At 43.1% G+C, this 19,653-nt stretch overlaps 1 protein-coding gene across 1 annotated transcript in view; it reads right to left on the minus strand.

Moving 5' to 3' along the window:
• Positions 1–10,235: 10,235 nt before the first annotated feature.
• Positions 10,236–19,653, minus strand: part of ror1 (receptor tyrosine kinase-like orphan receptor 1) — a 112,249-nt gene continuing 102,831 nt past the window's right edge. The window contains exons 6-12 of the mRNA XM_070909103.1: positions 18,405–18,722; positions 17,743–17,988; positions 16,946–17,160; positions 13,042–13,221; positions 12,111–12,338; positions 11,559–11,923; positions 10,236–10,944 (exon numbers count right to left, since the gene is read on the minus strand). Of these exons, the coding sequence (XP_070765204.1) occupies positions 10,236–10,944; positions 11,559–11,923; positions 12,111–12,338; positions 13,042–13,221; positions 16,946–17,160; positions 17,743–17,988; positions 18,405–18,722 (2,261 nt within the window). The remainder of the gene's footprint in view (positions 10,945–11,558; positions 11,924–12,110; positions 12,339–13,041; positions 13,222–16,945; positions 17,161–17,742; positions 17,989–18,404; positions 18,723–19,653) is intronic.

Below are 19,653 nucleotides of genomic sequence, written 5' to 3' on the forward strand. Positions count from 1 at the left end.
GCCATTTATAGGTATGGAACTGGCTGCGGGCTATTTATGTCCTTAATACCAGAACTATTTATACACTACCCCTCTGTTCATAAATACACACACACACACACACACTTTACTAAGATATCATCTCTTAACCAACAGATGTTTGTCCACTGAATGTGGAGTGCAGCATTTAACACACACACACACACACACACACACACACAGTTTAACGACCCATGTGGTCTCTCAAGTCATTTAAATCTCATCTCTCGCAATCCCATTAAGCTGTTTGGAGTGGAAACTGAACACGACTAAACAAATCACACTTACTCAAAACATTAAGGTCAAGTTGGTGCCATTACAGGCAAAGTGGGATCATTGTTATGATGTTACTGGAAAGGACAAATCAACGGATGAATGAATAAATAACAATAATAATACGAACATGTTCCCGAAGGTCTTCTGTCTGACTCATTGGACGTTCAATATCCACGAGATGCAGGACGTAAGAGTAGTAGTCAACTTCAAAACTAAGGAGTTTAATATAGCTAGGGAAACAGCAAGCCTGGCTCTGTTCAAGGTTGAATAAAATCAACCAAAAAATGTCTCTAAACCTTCACATGTTTGAGTCATCCAGTAGGAAATTTGATTCAACTCCACCATTTTCTTTACAGTAATAATCTCATCATTTGCTTCCAGCTCCAACACTCTTCAACATCCATTTTCATGTTAAGCTGATGTGGCAAATGTTATCACAGCACACACTGGCCATTTTGGGGAGGGGTCATGTGATCTCAGACCTGTGAGGCATGAATAGAGAGAAGGAATGTGGATCCATCTTTCACTCTATTGTTCTCCTCCCGTCTTTCCGACTCTGCGGCCGCACGAGTATCTGCCTGACAATGACGAGGACTGTTAATGTTTAAAACAGCCGAATGCTTTCGACCTCAACAAAGAGTTTCAGCTGTCAAAGACACGGCTAGCCCAAGGCCGTGCTTCAGCACGTCGGCAGATAGTGTTACTAGCAGGAAGTCAGGGATTTAATATTATGTCTGCAGCCTTGTGTGATTGGTTTTTAGACATGCTAGCAGAATGGCAACGTCAGTCTCTTGGGCCACCATTTTGGTCCAGACTGAAATATCTCAACCATTAAATGTTTTACAGACATTCATGGTCCCCAAAGGATGAATACTACTGACTTGGGTGATCCCCGGACTTTTCCTCTTCATCATCAAGTCAAAAGTTCAATTTCCCCAATACTTTTTTTTATGATGAAAAAAACGCAACACCAATGACATTCCCATCAGCGTCCCCTTTGTGTTTAGTGCTAATTAGCAAATATTAGCGTGCTAACACAAGATGGTGAACATGGTGAACATTATAGCTTCTATAGAAATCAGCATGTTGTGCGTTGTCATTGTGAGCACGTTAGCATTCAGCTCAAAGCACCACTGGGCCTGAGTACAGCCTCACAGAGCTGCCAGCATGGCCGTAGACTCCTTGAAATAAAAATAAAAAATGAATGACCCTAACATGAAAATAGATCCAAATGTGTGATCTGTTGCTGTGTTACCGCCATTGAGACTCGGTGATAACTATCTATGTGACACTATAATTCTTTAAAGCGTGGGTCGAATACAAAATGGGTGTCGAGGTGTTAAGAAGATTAAATACGTTTCTCAAACGATCCTGGGCAGATGTTAAAAGTTAATACTTTTCAGGCTGATTTTTACAAGCTATTTTAAATAAGATACTTCAGCTCAAGTACTTTGCTAATAAACTTAATTTACGGTCACAAGGAAAACAAAAATTGAAATATGTTTCTTTGGAAACGACAATTTGTGTGAACCAGGCAGATAACTATGGAGTCCTCATGACCTATCCCAGCTCTGTCGAGGCCCCCGGGGGAAATTAAACAAGGCAGTGATAGTTCACTTGACAGCGTTCAAAGGCTTCACTTCACTTCCCCTCTCCAAGGTCAGCATGTGGCAGCACGGCCATCAGAGGTCAAGCGCCTGTCAGCCCCTCAACAAAAACAGCTCGTGTTCCCCAACAATCAGGGGCTTGTTGGAGGTTCCCAGCGCCGCTACGACAGAGCGAGAGGACGCTGAAACTGTATCCTCCTCTCGGCCTCTCCCTCCCTCAACATGTATCTGTATCTCAGTCATCATATCGTCAAAGTGGACTTTTGTTTGGTACTTTTACTCAAGTAAAGTATCTGGATAATTCTCCACTAATACTGAGTACACTCAGGCTTAATGAAGTGCATTAAGGAGGTGAGGGGTAATCTTGTCGCTGTGATTTCGGTTTTTAAACCCACATTGATCACAGAGGAGGATGGACGAGGAGTTCCTGAAGTAGTTTTACACTTCAAGTGACAGTTGAGATAAGGAAAATGGAAGATATTCCCAAACATTTTGTTATGTGCTGTGGGTCAATTGTCAAGTAGATTTATATTTAAAGATAAGAGCCGGTGTGAAAGCCAAAAATTCCACTCTTGACAATAACAGAGTTGGTTTCTCGTCTTTCAGTTGAAAATATACCTTGTAATTTGGGCTGCAAAGAGCAATCTCCCAGAGCCCATGGTTTCCTGGTGTCTTGTTTTGTTCCACCAACAATCCTCAAGATATTTAATTTATTATGACATATAACTGAGAAAACGAGGAAATCCTCACAAAACCGGCAGATGTTTGGCTTATGCTTTATTTTCTAGGTCCGTAATTTAGTTCAACAAGTTTCAAGTTCAAGAAAGAACTATGTGGCTTGACACTCATTATATGGAGAATAGAGACAGTGTTCAATTGGTACACTTACGATTAATCAATTCCAAATAATTGCTTCCATCACTTACAGAGTCTTTAAGTCAGCTGAGCATGCAAAAAAATGTGAAATATGTTTACGATTCAATTCATATAATTAAGCGTGTGTAGAATAAAGTTTTCAATAATGAATGACTAATAAAGAAATACTTACTGAGGTTCAAGGGAATTCTTATTTTCCCTGGTTACTTCCTGAGAGTTTCCAGAAAGTTCACAGGAAAAAGCCTTTAAAAAAAGAAGACAAGAGAAAAGGCATAACCACATTTGTTCTTGATCGAAGCTGTTGAATAACTAATCTCTTTTCACTAATAACTCATTTCACTAATCCTCTGACAATTGTTTCCTACATTCAATCACATATCTTACCGCTCAAATAGTTTCATGAAGGGTCATAAAACTCACATGCGAGTACTCCAATAGTACTTCAAACAGTATAAACACCCGTGTACAGCTTGTCCTCAACAGGCAACTGTATCATCAACACCTATATTGCATGAATTTTGTGAAACAACCATGCCAGAGCTCTCTCTCTCTCTCTGACTCACTGTTTACGTGTTGTGTCCATGAAGACCTCACGGTAAAGCCGATACATCTCACCTCGACGACCCCTGACGCTTTCTGCTGTACTTTTCAATCATGCACAGCCCCTCTCGGCCATTCAATGCACTTTGCCTGTATCCCTCTCCTTCCACCCTTTATTTGTCCATCTCTCTCTCTCTCTCTCTCTCTCTCTCTCTCTCTCTCTCTCATAGCCAAATGCACGATCACTCCCTTCTTAAACCTCTCCTTTACCTTCAAAGCCCATTACATCCTGAACTCAAGAGGCTTAATGAGGCTCCTTTAGCGGAGGGCGCCCTCGGGCCTCGGCTGTCATCGGAGGAGAGGGAGTGGTCATCCTCAGTTACACGGTCTGGTCGCAGGAGGAAGCCTCGCTGGCTTTGAACCAGACCACACCCATCCCCACTACACCTATCATTCAGACTGGTCTGTTTATGTCCATTTAACAGTGGTGGAAAGTGCATTCACTCAACTGTACATGAGGTGCTTTTTATATATATTATCATACTTCTACTTCACTGCATTTAAGAGGGAAATATTGTACTTTTTACTCTGTTACATTAACTGACCGCTATGATTACTGGGTACTTCGCAGATTAAGATTTTACATAAAATGCGCGAGCTATATGAGTTTATAAAACACAGCGCATTATTACAGATTAAACCAGTGGTTCCCAATCATTTTGGCTTGTGACCCCTTATAAACAGACATTGTCCATTAACAGTTTCATTTTAAACAGTTTCAGGCCCAAAGATGTAAAACGCTCCAATATTTCACAAAATAGACAAGGATTAGAGGAACATGAAAAATATGAATACAACTTTGTGTTGCTCAACTTTTTGTGCTCTCTTCTTTCCCTACCCCATGTAAACGTCTCGCGACCATTTATGGGGGTGCAAACCCTAGGTTGGGAACCCCTGGATTAAACCACATAACTTTATGTGAAGTACTTCAAACTGTAGAAGAGTAAAATGCTGCCTACACATTGACGCCTCACTAATAACTTAATGGCAAAACACTCACAGGGGGCCGTTTGACTGCAGAACCAGAACTTTTACTTTGACATCTCGCTGGTAATATTTCTGCACTTTGACTGAAAGAGAACTGAGAAGGTGGACACAGCGTGACAATGTGAAAGGGGGCCGCTGGCCGGAAGTGTCACCTGAATCTGCAGCTCCTGCAGAGCGCACGCGGGGCTTGCGTTCATCAGGTAGGCGGGAAAAAAAACCGACTCCAAACGAATGGTAGTGTTTCTTATCGTGACCATCTGTAACGTCCCTATATTTTATTTGGGCCATTGGCTCCGCGATACAAACGGGCTTGCCGTTTGCAGGCCACTTCATCAGCTAACGTTACGAAGCAACCGACGTCAGACCCGCGCCTCGTGGCTACGTTACAGCTAGCTGGCGAGACCCCGGCTGCAGTTAGACCTGTCCCCTCCGGCCGCGCGTCGCTCCTGGCTGGTACAAAGCCAACGTTAGTTATAACCTGGGGTGGGCGGTATGTTAACTTTATCCAGCCGGATATATTCACGCAGGCGTGTGTGTGTGTGTGTGTGTGTGTGTGTGTGTGTGTATGTATGCTTATAGCGAGCCGGTGTTTCGGTTTAACGAGTGACCGTGTCAACTGGCGACTTTCAGCCGAATGCGTCAGTTGTTGAAAGCGACTCGCTCTCTTCCGGTTTTCAACAAATTCCGCAACAACAAGCAACGTTCAAAATGCGACAGAGTGTCGGTGTCAAACAAGACTCGGCGTGTTTTGATGAAAAACAAACAAACAAACAAAAAAGAAACTCTTGCTGTTTTCAACAGCTGTCGTAACTACGACAACAACTGAGGCATCCGGCTGAAAGTCGCCAGTTGACACGGTCACTCGTTAAACCGAAACACCGGTACTGAGCTGGCGTCTTTACATTCAGGCGAAGAAGGCCGTGAGACACTGCTAAAAGCTTCAGAAAAAGCAAGGGGACATTGAGTTTAGAATATTTTATCTCAGATATGAGAGATATATTTGGCTTTTTACATGGATGTCAAGAATCTAAATAATTGTAGCTTTAAAAGCATTTAAATGACAATCTTTCAAGGTGAATCAGGTCCTTACTATACATTGAAATACAGTCTGAGAGAGATCTCAAAAAACATCCAGCTTTCACCCATATATTTTAGATCCGTTTGGACGCAGATGCCTACATGTAGATGTCTTCTGACCTGCTAGTTCATGCACAGGAGGGGGAGTTTCAAATCCTCAAAGATTCAGCCAGGGCAAAGGAGCAGCAGCGGACTCAAGAGTCTCTGTGCTGGATGTGAGTGACTCTAGAGTCCCTGACATGGTCCTGACTTCTCACATCAGAACAGATGTGTGTTTTCTTGCTCTACCAGAGTCTATCAGCTGCAGATGCCTCATTTATTTCTCTCCTCCTTTCCCCTCCTCATCTCTCTCCCTCTCTCTCTCTCTGGCAGCACTCGCAAGCATAGCAAATGATTTTCGTTCTCGCCTTGGGAGAAATTACATCCAATAGTTTCAGAGCTCTCTGCCTCTGATGAAGAAGTCATGGGAGTATACTGCTCTGTTGCCGCTGCTCGCAGAACATTTTCATAAAACAAACTGTTCCAGAACGGCAGCAGAAAATGCTTTCAGGACTCACTTCAGTTTCACTACTAATAGCTTCTCTTCTCTTCTCTTCTGTCCTCTTTTCCTGCCAACACACACACATATTCACACTTCAGAAGAGGGTGAGAGGTAATGAAGGGCTCGGAGTCTTCGACATGTCTTGCACAGAGACTGAGCTCCATATTTTTTTTAGGATATCTTCACCCACATTTCAAAAAACAAAACAAAACACACAGTTTGTTCCCTCTTGTGGAATGCAGATAGTTTTGGTTTCATGTACCCAAGTTGTGAGATATCTGTCTCTTGCGATATCTGCTTCCACTCAAGTACAATAGTAAAAATGGAATTTCTTTTCTGAAGAAAAATCATACAAAATCACCAGTAGCATAAAAGTAACAGAAACAGTGTCCCAGTTCTTCTGGAACAGAGTACTTTGATTCAAATGAAACAATCTTTTCTTAAATTTTTTTTATTTTTTTATTATTTTAAAAGAATAAATGATCTCAGGGTCATTTTAAAAGGTGTCAAAAGCCAAGAAGGAAGCAGTGCTCTGAACTATTTCTTAGTAGAAAGTAATTAATCTCAAAACCTGCTGGAATGAAACCAAACTATCTGCATGGCTCGATACCATTAATAATAGTTCAGGAATATGTTCTCTTGTCATTTGTTTAAACGAAAACCAAATTATTTTATTTTGGAATACAATAAAATGATGTTTTGATGTGGTGTGTGTGGTGAAATGTGTGTGCAGACTTACCAGAGGGCCGAGTGCACATCAAATCATCTGAATATATGTACAGCAGTTACATCTTCTTCTTCTTCTTGGCATGTATATACAGACTCACAGCCATTCTGGTTCATTTTAAGCTGTTTTGGCTCCGTTCAATGTGCAAAATGAGAGTTTGAGCAGAAAATGAGAGAAAACACACACACAAGCTCACAGTGATACACACCAGTACAGAGGAACACTATACTAGAGTCATTTTTCCATCTTTTGCCAAATTCTGGTTGCGCTAATATTATTCCCAGCTGTTATGAAGCTCATACCGACACTAATCAAACAGCTAAAGGGCACCACCACCTGGTCAACAATGGTCACTACGATTACGAGGCACACAAGTTCAAGAAAATCCACAGAAATTGTGATTTGGTGACACCTAGTGGATTCACACTGCCATTACAAAGCTGATCACCAAGCCAACGCTGGGAATTCCTTATTACAAAAAAAACAACACATAAACAAACAAAACCCCACAGTTAATGATCATATTGACTTCGAAGATTAACCAAACAACATCATTTAATAAATGATTTTGCAATACAAAACATCTGTGCAAAAATGTTCAGACAAAATACAAAGACAAGGCCTCTCTTGGTCAAAAGGATCAGCATGTAAACCTTCTGTAATGGGTACACTGTTACTGAAATATACATTTACTTGTATTTTGTTTTTATTTTTTTAAATGGATCTTGGACAAAAAAAAGGCACAATAATGATTTTTTTTTCTCCAAATACAAAAATACCTAGACTTGATTGAGATTCACAGTCTTTGTGTACAAGTGGTTTTTGCTATATTAGTACACATAAATCCTTAACATGCTGGAGGTCACCTGCACAAACTCAGATGCCAAGGTAGTTCGATCTGCTTCAGAGGAACAAAAAATATGAAGCACCAAAGACAGCAATGAAATAAAAGCTCAATGGGAAAGTTCACTTAAAATGAATCTCGGGACTAGACTTGACTTGGGGAACAAATCTCTCTTCATCTTGCTAATGGAGGACAATCAGCTTCTGTTGACCGTATTTGGTTTGAATAAATTATCTCAGGGTAAACTAAAGCTCTAATGTAAGTCTGATTGATTTAGATTTTAGCCTACAGTGAACTGGAGCAGCTGCACGTTTTCTTGTAGTGACATCTGATAGTAGATTTACAGGGTCGAGGCTTTAAGGGTAGATTAACTAAATACTGAAGTGAAAAGATTACAGTCTTGTCTATCTACATTCCACAAATGTCATCTTAAAACTTAACCATTAAAAAAAAAAAAAAAAAAAAGCACTATAGGCAACACTTCACTGCGCTTTATGCTCTGTGCATCCACAGCGAAATGCCCTTGTGTCATGCTGGTTAGTCAATACAGCTGATTGATAGAGCGATAGTCTGTAAACAACAGCAGAGTGCAACACATGCGTACAGTCTGGGACACTTTTACGACCATTTGAAACCAATGACTGTCTACTACACAGGTACAACTAATAGGATCACAGACTGTTCTGTCACTGCAGCTGGTCCTAGATTATCATTCTTTTATAACAAAAGCTTCATATTTTAAAGCTTCTAATCAAACATCATCAAATAATAACTGAGGCATCATTTGCTTGATGACAGGACTGAGAGTGAATCATTTACCAAACACACAAATCTCTTCATATCACAAAGGGATATTCGAGTAAATGCATCCAGAACCGTGTAAGATCGCCTGCGACTGGACATCGGACATGTTGAAATACAAATACAGCTGTAACAAAATAGGATCACCTACATGTCAGCACAGCTGGCGGCAGGTGTTTACTGATAGCACACCTACCATTGATACCACGATACCGAGCATTTAGTGATACAGAACCAAACAAAAGCAACATAAATCTCTCTGCACACAGTGAAACAATCTGTCCCGATCTCATGAAGTTGATCCATACTTAGGTCGAACATTCTTCCGTTTAGGCATCATTTTAAGCACATCAAACATATTATTCATAGGGGTTTCTGCTCACGTGCATGGCTGAGACCTTCTAAAATACTAACTGAGGCTCATTTTTGTGATGCTAACATTACGTTTAAGTACATTCATGTCTTGAATGGTATTTTTTTTGCACAATACAGATGCCGGAAAACAGGAAGGGAAAGGACAAAGACGCGCCCTGTGAATAAAATCTTTATGTTCCTTCAAACTTCAAACACTGAAAATTAAAACACCATATCCAATTGACAATAAAAATGTTCTTTTGCGAGGGTGAAATTTTAGCTTACATCACTGACAGTAAATTGGATTGTGAATGAAGCGTTTGCCCTGAGACCTGTCCAGTTTAGCTGTGGAGGCGGTGGAGGATATGAGCGCTGTGTGATTTCATTTGTAGATCTGTAGGGGGTCCTCTGCAGCCGGCTTTTGAAGTTAGATGCGATATCCGCTGGGAGGGAGGAAGACGCTGGGAAAGGAGGAGGGGGAAGTGATGAGAGAGAGAGAAAGAGAGGAATGAAGGGAGAATGAAAGGCTGACAAAGAGTTTATTGTCCAATCAGAAGTGCTCCCAGCTTCCTTGTTCCTGGAAAGATGTATACTGAGATTTGAAAAAGGCGAAAAAAAGCCTGTGTCCAAGGTACAAAAGTGTCGGATAGTCATGCTGAGGTTGCGCAAAAAACATTCAGGTGTCATTTCCGAAGAGATTTTGTGTGAAAATGATGATGCAGATCGAGTATTTTAGCCAACTTATGGCCGAAAGCCAATCTGTTCTAGTTTGGATTCCAGCGGCTTTGATTGGGAGCTGTCACATAGCTGTTAGCTGTCTGGCCTTGTGTACTGGTGTATTTGAGCAGGTCGGTGCTGGTCGTCTCGGTAAAAGCTGCTGAACTTCTCGTTTGCTCAGTCCGGTGTTCCCAGGTTTTGTGTCCGCTTGGTTATAGCTCGCTAAACGCAGTTTCTTTGTACAAGCAAATGTACAGCACACGTGTTTTTAATATGTCCTGAAACAAGCAAGTCACACCACTGCTGAAAGGCACCCAAAGGTCATGGTATAAAATGTCAGTGTTTCCTTCACATCCTGCATCAAACCGTCCACTGACTGGGTTGTTGACACAGGAACTGTTTTGTCAGACTGTTGTACAAATCATTTCTTAGGACGCGTGATGGACTTGCTACTTTTTTGTTAAATTTTCTTCCTTAATAAAAAGTTCTTTTGAATATATATCTTTGTATTTCACTCATTCATTCAGGACTTATGTACCGTATTTACACAGAGGTTAAAATAATAACATTTTCAAACCGTGGTAGTAAGTACACTTGCTTTAAACAATAAGGCATTAAAAAAGTCAGACAGCTGTGTATATACTTGTGTAGCTGCGGCAGTGTTTGTTGCACACCCAAATGAGCGTCCAGGCCAGTTTCTGTTGGTCTCCTTGTGACCAGAGGAGAATTGTTCGACTGGGTCCCTGTGGGCGGCTAAATTTCTCAAATTTGGGTCCCGAGCAGAATGAGCGTGAGTGTCCCTCTTTCTATCTACAGGTCTGCGGTGATGATCGAGTCGTTGTACATCAGTACGTCAGAATCAGCAGCGAGCAGCGCTGATGTTTGTGATGCGTGGTCCAGTTGTCCTATCCCCTTCTGGCAAAGTTGTCCGTACACCTGAGCCTGCACTCCGCCGCTCCCCGGCATGATGCAGTGGGAGAGCAGCGGCGTGTTGGCATCATGGTTGGAGCCCGTGGTGGAGGGCACTCCGCTGACGTGACCCGTGCTGGTGGAGCCGCTGGCGCTGCTGGGTGAGCGGCTCTTGGGAGGAGGCAGGTGGTGCTGGATGACCCTGGTCGGTGGGACAGGGGGAGGGAAGTGGGCTGGAAAAGCTGCGTATCCTGGCGGGATGGGGTATCCGTTGACGGGGATAAAGCGCTGGTGGGTTTGGGTCACAGCCATGGGTGTCCAGGCTGTGATGGGAGCCATCTGGCCGGGTGAGGGAATAGCCTGGGCTGGGTAGAGGTACCCCGCAGCCGCGGCGGCGGCTGCAGCATAGCGGGGGTTGCTGAGGTTGCTGACAGGACTGGCGCTCAGCGAGGTGGTCTGGGTGGTGGCGTTGCCTCCTCCACCAGAGGGCGTACTGGAGCTGGCGTGGGATGACATCCCCTCCCAGGCTCGCAGGCGGGCGTGGATGTCCTTGAAGCGCGGTCGACGTCCTGGTCCCTCCTGCCAGCATTCGGTCATCAAACCATAAAACCTGAAAGACAACAGAGTTACTTAGTTATCAGGCTAATTAAATAATCAAATTTTAATGCCTACAAAACACCTTTTTTCTCCCACATTGTTTTGTGTGTGTGGGATGTGATATATTCCATATTGTTCTACAAAAACTCTGTATGTGATGGGAATGGTCTTAGTAGTAGTAGTAGCTGTTTTTCTTAGCACAGCTAAATATACGTATGTGGTTCTGCTCGTGATCACTACTTCATTCAAATATCAAAAAATAAAAGAGAGAAGTAAAATAAAAAATGAATTTTGAGGAATTCTGATTACCCATTTTATATTGCATAATGTGATTGTGACTTGAAGAGGTTAAAATGGAGTTTGGGTCTTAAATTAAGTCTCAGTTTTTTGTTTTTTTTTCCATTAATAATTAGCACAACAAGGAGAGGGCCTTTAAGAGGAAACTAAAGGGGAACATGTGTTGCCTTACTAGCCTGACAGATGCCATGTTGGTTGTTTAAACTTCAGAAGTCTGTGGGCTTTGTAGCACAAGGTGAGAATACAAAGAAGTTACACAACATATGTACTGTATCACCGTCTCATAATTTACACAGCTTCTGCTGATTAGCAACATTAACCTGAACACACCTTGGCGGACAGTCCTCGGGGCAGGGCAGCAGCTGCCTCTTTCTCACCATCTCCATCACTTCCTGGTTGGAGAAGCCGTAATAGGGCTGCAGACCGTAGCTGAAGACCTCCCACAGCACAACTCCGAACGACCAGATGTCCGAGTCTGTGGTGAACTTGCCGTAGGTGATGGCCTCGGGGGGCATCCAGCGGATGGGCAGCAGAGTTTTGGGCTGGAGGCAGTAGTAGTCCGAGGAGTAGATCTCTCTGGAGAGACCCAGGTCGGAGATCTTGACGTGGAGCTGTTCACCTACCAGAATGTTCCGAGCTGCAAGGTCTTTATGGATGTAAAAGTGGCTGGCCAAGTACTCCATCCCAGCAGTCACCTGGGTTTGATTAGTCAGAAAGAAAACAATCATTTAAGGAGGACGTAGCTGTGAAGTATGTCTGGAAGGAGAAACAGGACAGCAAAGAGAGATGACAAAACTCAATCAACTTGAGAAAAGCAGCAATCAGCAAGCAGAATCTCTACTTTCATGAACTGAAATAAATATGACTGCTTTCATGTCCCACCTGTATGGCCATGTGCAGGAAGTCTCCATGATCCAGGCTGGATTTCACAGTGCCGTCCTCGTCACTGCTGCAGCCAACGTCGGAGTGCGGTGAACGCATGATGAGGAACTCGTGGAGGTCCCCTTGGGGCAAAAAGTCAAACAGCATACAGACAGGCTGCTCCTGGGTCACCACACCCAGCAGACACACCACGTTTGGGTGCTGCAGCTCTGTCAGCACTGCGGCCTCCTGTCACGGAAACCAAAACGAATCAGTGAACGTCAAGCAGGAAGAAACTTCATTTCAGCTAAGACTTTTTATATGCTCATTGGAGCCTGAAACCTTAAAGTGATACTCCAGCTTAAATCTACTGTTTGGCCATAAGACGCTTGTTTGGCCTGTTTCAAACTCAAAAGGTCACTCTAGGTGTCTTTAAAGGCTGGCAGTCCACGTCTGCCTCATCCTCTGCACATGGAAAGGGAGGATTATGTTTTTACAAGTCGTCTGTTTCAGTCCTCCTTCACATTTTAACGCATCTGGACCATCCACCGGCAGTTACAGTTTATTTTTGGAACTATTTCAAGTGAATGAATCTGCTGTTCAGTGATTTTCAGCCGTATATACAGTCTGCCGTCGCCCACCATGTCTACCTACTGTGCAAATATAACAAGTCATGCTTCAAGTCTTGTGGGAAGAGAGATCTTTCCACGGGGGAAAATAGTCCTTTGTAGTTTAAAACAGTAGATTATTTTAGTACCACATTTTATTTTTAGCAATGCACATACAATTGCCAGTTAGAAGCATGTCTTTTAAAAATGACTTACTATTTAGCCTTAGAGCTGCTACACATGGTTGATTTTTGCATGTGTATCCATAAACGTTTGAGTATTTCTTTTAACTTGAATGGAGGAAGTCAACTTAAAAGCTTTGGAGGCAGAGATCCATTCTGTACCTGCTGGAAGTCGCCCCACTGCTGGGCATTGGAGACATCCTTCAGGGTCTTGATGGCCACGAGCTGTGCCTGGTCCATGCCCGGCAGATACAGGTGACCCTTGTAGATCTTCCCTAAGGTGCACTCTCCGAGCTCCTCCATGAACCGCACGGCCGACAGGGGAAGCTCTTTGGCCTTACTCTGCAGAGGGAAGGAGAAAGAAAGAGGAAGAAGTGAGATCAGTGTGTGGAGAGATGTGACAGAAGAATTAGATCATTATTTTCTTTGTTCGGCCAGGACTCTTTCCTCACCATTATCCTTGTACGGAGAAGTGAAATGTTGACATGAAGTTTATGTTGGTGATTTTAATTCGGTGCAGGCACACTGCCTGATACAACACCAAATATGCGTTTGAAACTTTAAAAAACAAATGAAAGAATAGCCCAGAGAGTTGATAATTGTCATAATGAGACTCAATCCATTACATCAGCTCCTAATGACTCCCTCTTAGCCTTTGGAAAGCGATGTTGGAAAATCTGGCAACACGTCCACAGTTTTAAAATGTCATTTCACTGGCAGGTTGGCAGCTGTTAGGAAGACTAAGCAAAAATACGCAGCTTTCTTTGTGAGGGGGGGCATTACCTTTGTAGTCTTACTGAGGAGGATATAGCCTGCGTTTGTTTGTCCAGCAGGACTGAGCCGAACTGTGGGATCATGACAAGGTTTTATAATTTATTTGGATCAAATCTAATTCATAATTAAAAGGGCACCTAAAGACCTGCTTTAGCTGGAATACGCTCTCTTAACAAATTCAGCAAATGCATTCAAACCCAGACAGCCGATGTTTATGTCTCTTATAATGAACACTATAGACTGGGACCAGGTTCAATTATTAGTGTTATAAAGTCACTCATTAATCTTTATTTACTCATTCGAAAAAGGGGACTTAATGTTAAATTACTCTTTAAAACTGATTGATTTAATTTGGTTAGGAAGGCAAACAAGTATGAGCGTCAATGAGAAAACAAACATTGACAAGATGCCAAAGTTTGCTGTCAAAGCAACGTCAGACACTGTGATACAATAGACAAAAAATTAAAGTTTAATTTAAACATTTTAGGAAGTTAAAAGTTCACATCAACATCAACAACACCCACTGCAACTGATTCAGAATGATACATGTTCATTTTTAATATGATACATAAATAATATAAATAATACATTATCAAGAGATCTGTGTGTGTGTGTGTGTGTGTGTGTGTGTGTGTGTGTGTGTGTGTGTGGCTGTACTTGAAGATAAAAGGTGAGGAGAGGTTGGCAGTGATTTTTAGTTTCCAGGAACTCTGAGATGAATAATGAAATTCCTCGGTGAGCAGGAGAGAGACACACAGGCCTGTATGATCTCTGAGGGGGGTGGTGTGTATGTGAGTGTGTGTGTGTGTGTGTGTGTGAGGGGGGTGTGGGGGCCTGCTGATATTATGAGAGACACAGATGTTTTTGGTTATGGGTTTGTTTCACCCCGTCTTTTCTCCCCACACCCAAACCCTCAGATCCTCCTCACACCACAGCAGGTTTGTGTGTGCGTGTGTTTATGTGTGTCTAAATGGATTGTCACAGGCAATGGCCCCTGGGTGACCCTGCAGCAAAGCCTGCTGGGTAGCAGCCTAACCTCAACCATAAGAAAAAAATCGTAGATAAGAGGGGTCATGAAGAGAGACTTGGCAATAATAAAAATAAATGACTGTATAATTTGCATGCAAATCCTCATTTACCCGAACTGTCCTGTAGGTTACAGTACTTAGCTACCAGATTAGATACACGTACAGGAAAGAGCTAAGACCTGCACATTTCAGGCCCTTGTTGTCCACAAAGACCATTCAAATTTAACTGTATAATTCCATAACTGCATGGTTGTCGCTCTGAAAAACCTTCTTTGATCTCCCGTAAACCACGACTCTTTGCAGATACAAGGTAGTCATCTGGACGCAGTGAGGAGAGACTCCCTTTTGAGGTCAGTGAAAGATGTGTTCCATCGCAAAGAAAATAAAAAATAAAATAAACCACAGATATTAATGGCTTCTGACGCTCCGGTGACAGTTTGCGGTTCTTTCTGCAGCTGTTGATGGTAGTAATATTATACACACTACCTTGAGCATCAGCTCTGGTTTGCACCAGCAGACACACTGTCTGGATAACACCCCTCCCACCACCACCACCAAAATTATGTGGAAAAAGATAAACAGACATGATATGACTGAGTGTGCAACCTTGACAGAAATATGATCCTAATGTGAGCTATGTGTTGGCCTGGCAGAGCAGGGGGCTTGATGATCTACATTACAAAGAGGCTCTGTGGAAGAGGGCGGGGATGAAGGAGAGCGAGGGGGGCGGAAAAGAGGTAAAGGGATGGAGGGAGAGACAGAAGAAGAGCAACAAAGAGAGATGGATGAAGTGAGAGCAGGAGGGGGGAGGAGGAGTGTGAGGGGGGAGAGGTGGAAACAGAGACAGTGGGAGAGAAATAAACAGAGAGGAAAAGAGCTGCAGTTGGACATTCCTGGACCTGCTGAGCTCTGATGATAGAGATCTGAAGCTTTGCCTGAGACCGGTCATTTACACACACACACACACACCACACACACACACCACACACACACCAGTAACCCCAGCATGCTGCGACGTTTCCCAGTTGACACACACACACACAGTGTTTTGACTGCTTCCTCAGTCTGCTCTTGTGACTTAAAAAGACAAACACACCGCAAAGGAGCACCGGTCTAGATTGACCACAAAATGGTCAAAAAGTCCAAAATGCTGTGTGAGTGTATGCAAGTGCGTTTTTAGCAGTACGGGTGCTATTCTACAAACAGGGGATGCTGGAGTGAGATGACGGTGGGAAGACTCGAGTTCATAGTTCTGATATGTTGAGCAAGAATGCGGCAGAAAGAAGGAAAGTGTGCAAAAACGTATACTGCGATGTCTCCATGAGCCTAGAGCCCTCACACACCTAACTTGGTTTGGTTCAAACAAACTGTGGTGCATTTGCCCAGTTAGTTTGGTTTGTTTAGGCTGCTGTAAAAGCTGTCAATCAAACTCCATGTGAACTCTGTATATATATATACATATATATATATATATGTATATATATATGCAAGAACATTTGGTAAACATGCGTGTCAACATGCGAGTGCAGGGTTTTTCCCTGACACATCACAGTGAACCGGAGGTAAAACAGAGTGTACGTCCTACTCCATGTATTTTAGCAATCCTCCTTAAACACTAACTATCATTCCCTGGTAATATTAATGCACGAGAGGCCTTTTTTTTTTATCCTGTTTCTACCTGTTTGTCGTTGTACATGGCGTACAGTATGAGGTCCAATACCAGTCTCAACTAACAACCCTCATAATCAATTATTTCGGTGACTCCGGAGAACATAAATACAGACGTCAGAAGCAGTTCATTACTGCACAACTCGCTGTCAGTCATGAGAATTTGATTTCCCCACATGGGTCCATGTAGCACTGATGATGCAGGATGATGTCATCAAAGCTGTCCAATCAATGAGTTACCATCATGTTTACTCCTCTTGGTTTGTTTGTAGTAAATCAGCGTGAACATGAACCTAAGGCGCAGCAGACTATACCACTGGAGCTTGTCATTAAAGTCATCATTAACACTTCAACATAAACAAGTGGGATTAAGCCCCATAATGTATTGGTAATGTTATATGATTGATTGAAGTTGCAGATGACATTTTTTCTCTATCGTCCTATCATATATCCTCACGTTATGTTTTAATCTTTTATGGGATATGGAAGTGTGTACATTTCATTTGAGTCCATTTTTCCCCTTGTGCTCCGTAAACACGGACGGAGAGCCTCCATCATTTACTATGTGCGTACACGCTGTGACTGTGCTGCTTTACCTTTGGCTTGTATGCAGTTGTGAGCATGGACATCTCCACGTTTTGCCCCCGGACTGGTTTGGGCTGGCGAGGGGCAGGAGGCCTGGGGGACTTCTGGTTGTTGCGGCACACGCAAATGAAGAAGAAGAGCAGGGCGATGGCCAATGGGATCGCCACACTGGGAACCAGGATGTACAAGATCTCCATGTTGCTGCCGCCAGACTTGTCTTTATGGTCTGGAGAGAGAGGAATAATATCAGATATATAGGCTACTGTATGGCAGGGCGATGTAATGTGATAAAGTGGCACACTAGAGCAGTCGACTGCAACTATTTTAATAATCGATTAATCGTTGAAAAAAATGTAAATAACTGACGCGATAAAATACATTTGAAGACGTCTCATGGGGCTTGCGATGGCAATGTGTCACTATTTTCCGACGTGTTATGGACCAAACAAATAATCATGAAAAGAATCATTAGTTTCAGCCCTACAGCCAAATGATAATAATTTTGCCAATCCGTAATATTTTTCATAACATCTTCGATAATACAGTAAGAATAATAAAAAAAAAGTGGTGACAAATAAGCATTGTCCCATTATGCAAATTTATTTGCACACTAGGACAGCAGACGAAGGAGATCATGAACAACTATATGAAGATGACTAAATCTTCTCTTTATTATATTATTATCATTTTAGTTGAATAAGAAATGTGTTTTGGAAATCAAACCAAGTATCTGCGAATGTGTCACAAAGACATCATTACGCGCTGTGACTCCCGTTATTAGACACTTCGACATATTGTGGTCGCTCACCACAGATGGGTATGTCACAGAGCTCCATGCGGACCCCCTCGTCCAGCGTGAAGCACCAGGGGGCCTCGTGCTTGTTCCCAGGGTTGCGGCAGTACGAGTGTCCTCCATTCAGCTCCGGGTAGCGGACGGCCAGGTAGGTGTGGCTGTGAGGATACTGGGAGTTCCACGGCTGACACTGACGCCCCGACTTGGTCATGCTGACCGTCCCTCTGTAGTCTGCCCCGCTGTTGTTGTAACACTTGTGATCTGGGGGAGAGGAAGGCGTGGTTGTGCATGAGGTGTTTGTGTGTAAGTATGCTCATATCATTCTGGCTGGTAGTGGACGGGGCTTACCAATGAACTCACAGGCCCAGGTCTATTAAGGACTACTCATTTTTTGACCAAACAAGCAATTTAAAGGGATCACTTTGTGCTCTGGGAAGTTGTGATGCACATTTTTCACAACTTTTTGACATTTTATAGACTAAATGATTATCAAATAATCCACTAAATGATTTGCAGTTTATTCGATGATGAATATAATCGTTAGTTACAGCCCTAAATTTAACTAAACTTCGGACTCTCCAATAAGCACAGCATTCAAAACAGCTCTTGTTAGCAGCGAGGTCTACTAGCAGTAGTAATAAGGGAAGTCACGCAATGAGCAGGTGAACATGTCTTACTCTTGTTTATGGGCTCGGCCATGGGGATGCCGATCCGCAGACAGTTGGCAGCCGCCGGGCTGTCAAAGGCAGCCAGGTCCTCACAGTTTGGCAGCTTGAGTCTCTTCAGGATGATGGGGTTCGAGCGGGCGATGATGTACTCCGTCTTGCACAAGTCGTTCTCCAGGATCTCACACTCGTCCTTGCACAGGTCCCGAGGTTTGTCGGTTCCAGAGCTGCGGTCGCATGTCGGGAAGGCAAAGTGGCAGAGGGAAGGGATGGCAAACTGGGAGCAACGATCGGACAAATGGTTGGAGGTCCCGATCATGGTGAAGGCCGCTGGAAGAGACAGAGGTCATGTAGTCATTTCATCACAGTCTGGCATCATAATTCATCTATACATTTAGCATCTTTATTAAGGTGTTTGTTGTTTAAGAGACAAGAGACAGAAGAAGAAAAAAAAGACACAAGGATGTTAAAAGTAACCCTGAGCTCACGCTGCTTTTAACTTTTGAGCATCTAAACACATGAAGGATAAAAGACGGGAGACTGGCGCTTAAAGCTGCAGCAGTAAATGCATGATTCATAGACATACTGTACGGTTATTGTACACATGTGCCTTTCTGTGGTTGGGATTATCAGTAAAGCAGCTCTGCGGGGGGGTTGAGGAGAAGACAAGCGATCATAAAGTGGATAACTCAAGTTGTGGTTGGCAGTTATCCAACCGCTCCTCCAGTACACGCTGCTTGAATAAAATGATATCGAAGAACAGTGAAAGTGATACTGAATTTAAGATGGCGAACTGCTACCGAATGCGGATGCCGTGGTGAATGAAATGCATGATGAACAGTCCTGCTGTTGCCTCATTTACGACCCCGTGGCATCATAAATCTTAATTATCACTCGTCCTTGATGTTTCAGGCTCAGAGTCTGAGTTCATGGCCCCTTTGTCCCCGAACTGTTTCAGGGGAGGAGCTGAAGACAGCTGCACGGATGTAACCAATAACACGCACACATTAAAGTGACCTCTGAGGACGTATGCACGCAAACGCGCTAAACAAAAACACAGAAGCAGAGACACAGACATGTGGAACAGTAGGAAACAGTATGAACGTCCTTTGAACTCCATACGCGACGTCCTGTTTTCTCCCTACCTCTTGTTAGTTAAGGTTTACCTTCGAAACAGTCCTCACTCGCAGATGGTTTTCATTGATTTAGTGTACGCAGAGAAGGCAGCTTAACAAAGGTGCTCGATCAGCCCCGGTGGCTG

The sequence above is a fragment of the Enoplosus armatus genome, chromosome 7, assembly GCF_043641665.1.
Source record: "Enoplosus armatus isolate fEnoArm2 chromosome 7, fEnoArm2.hap1, whole genome shotgun sequence".
In the NCBI taxonomy this organism is placed as follows: Eukaryota; Metazoa; Chordata; class Actinopteri; order Centrarchiformes; family Enoplosidae; genus Enoplosus; species Enoplosus armatus.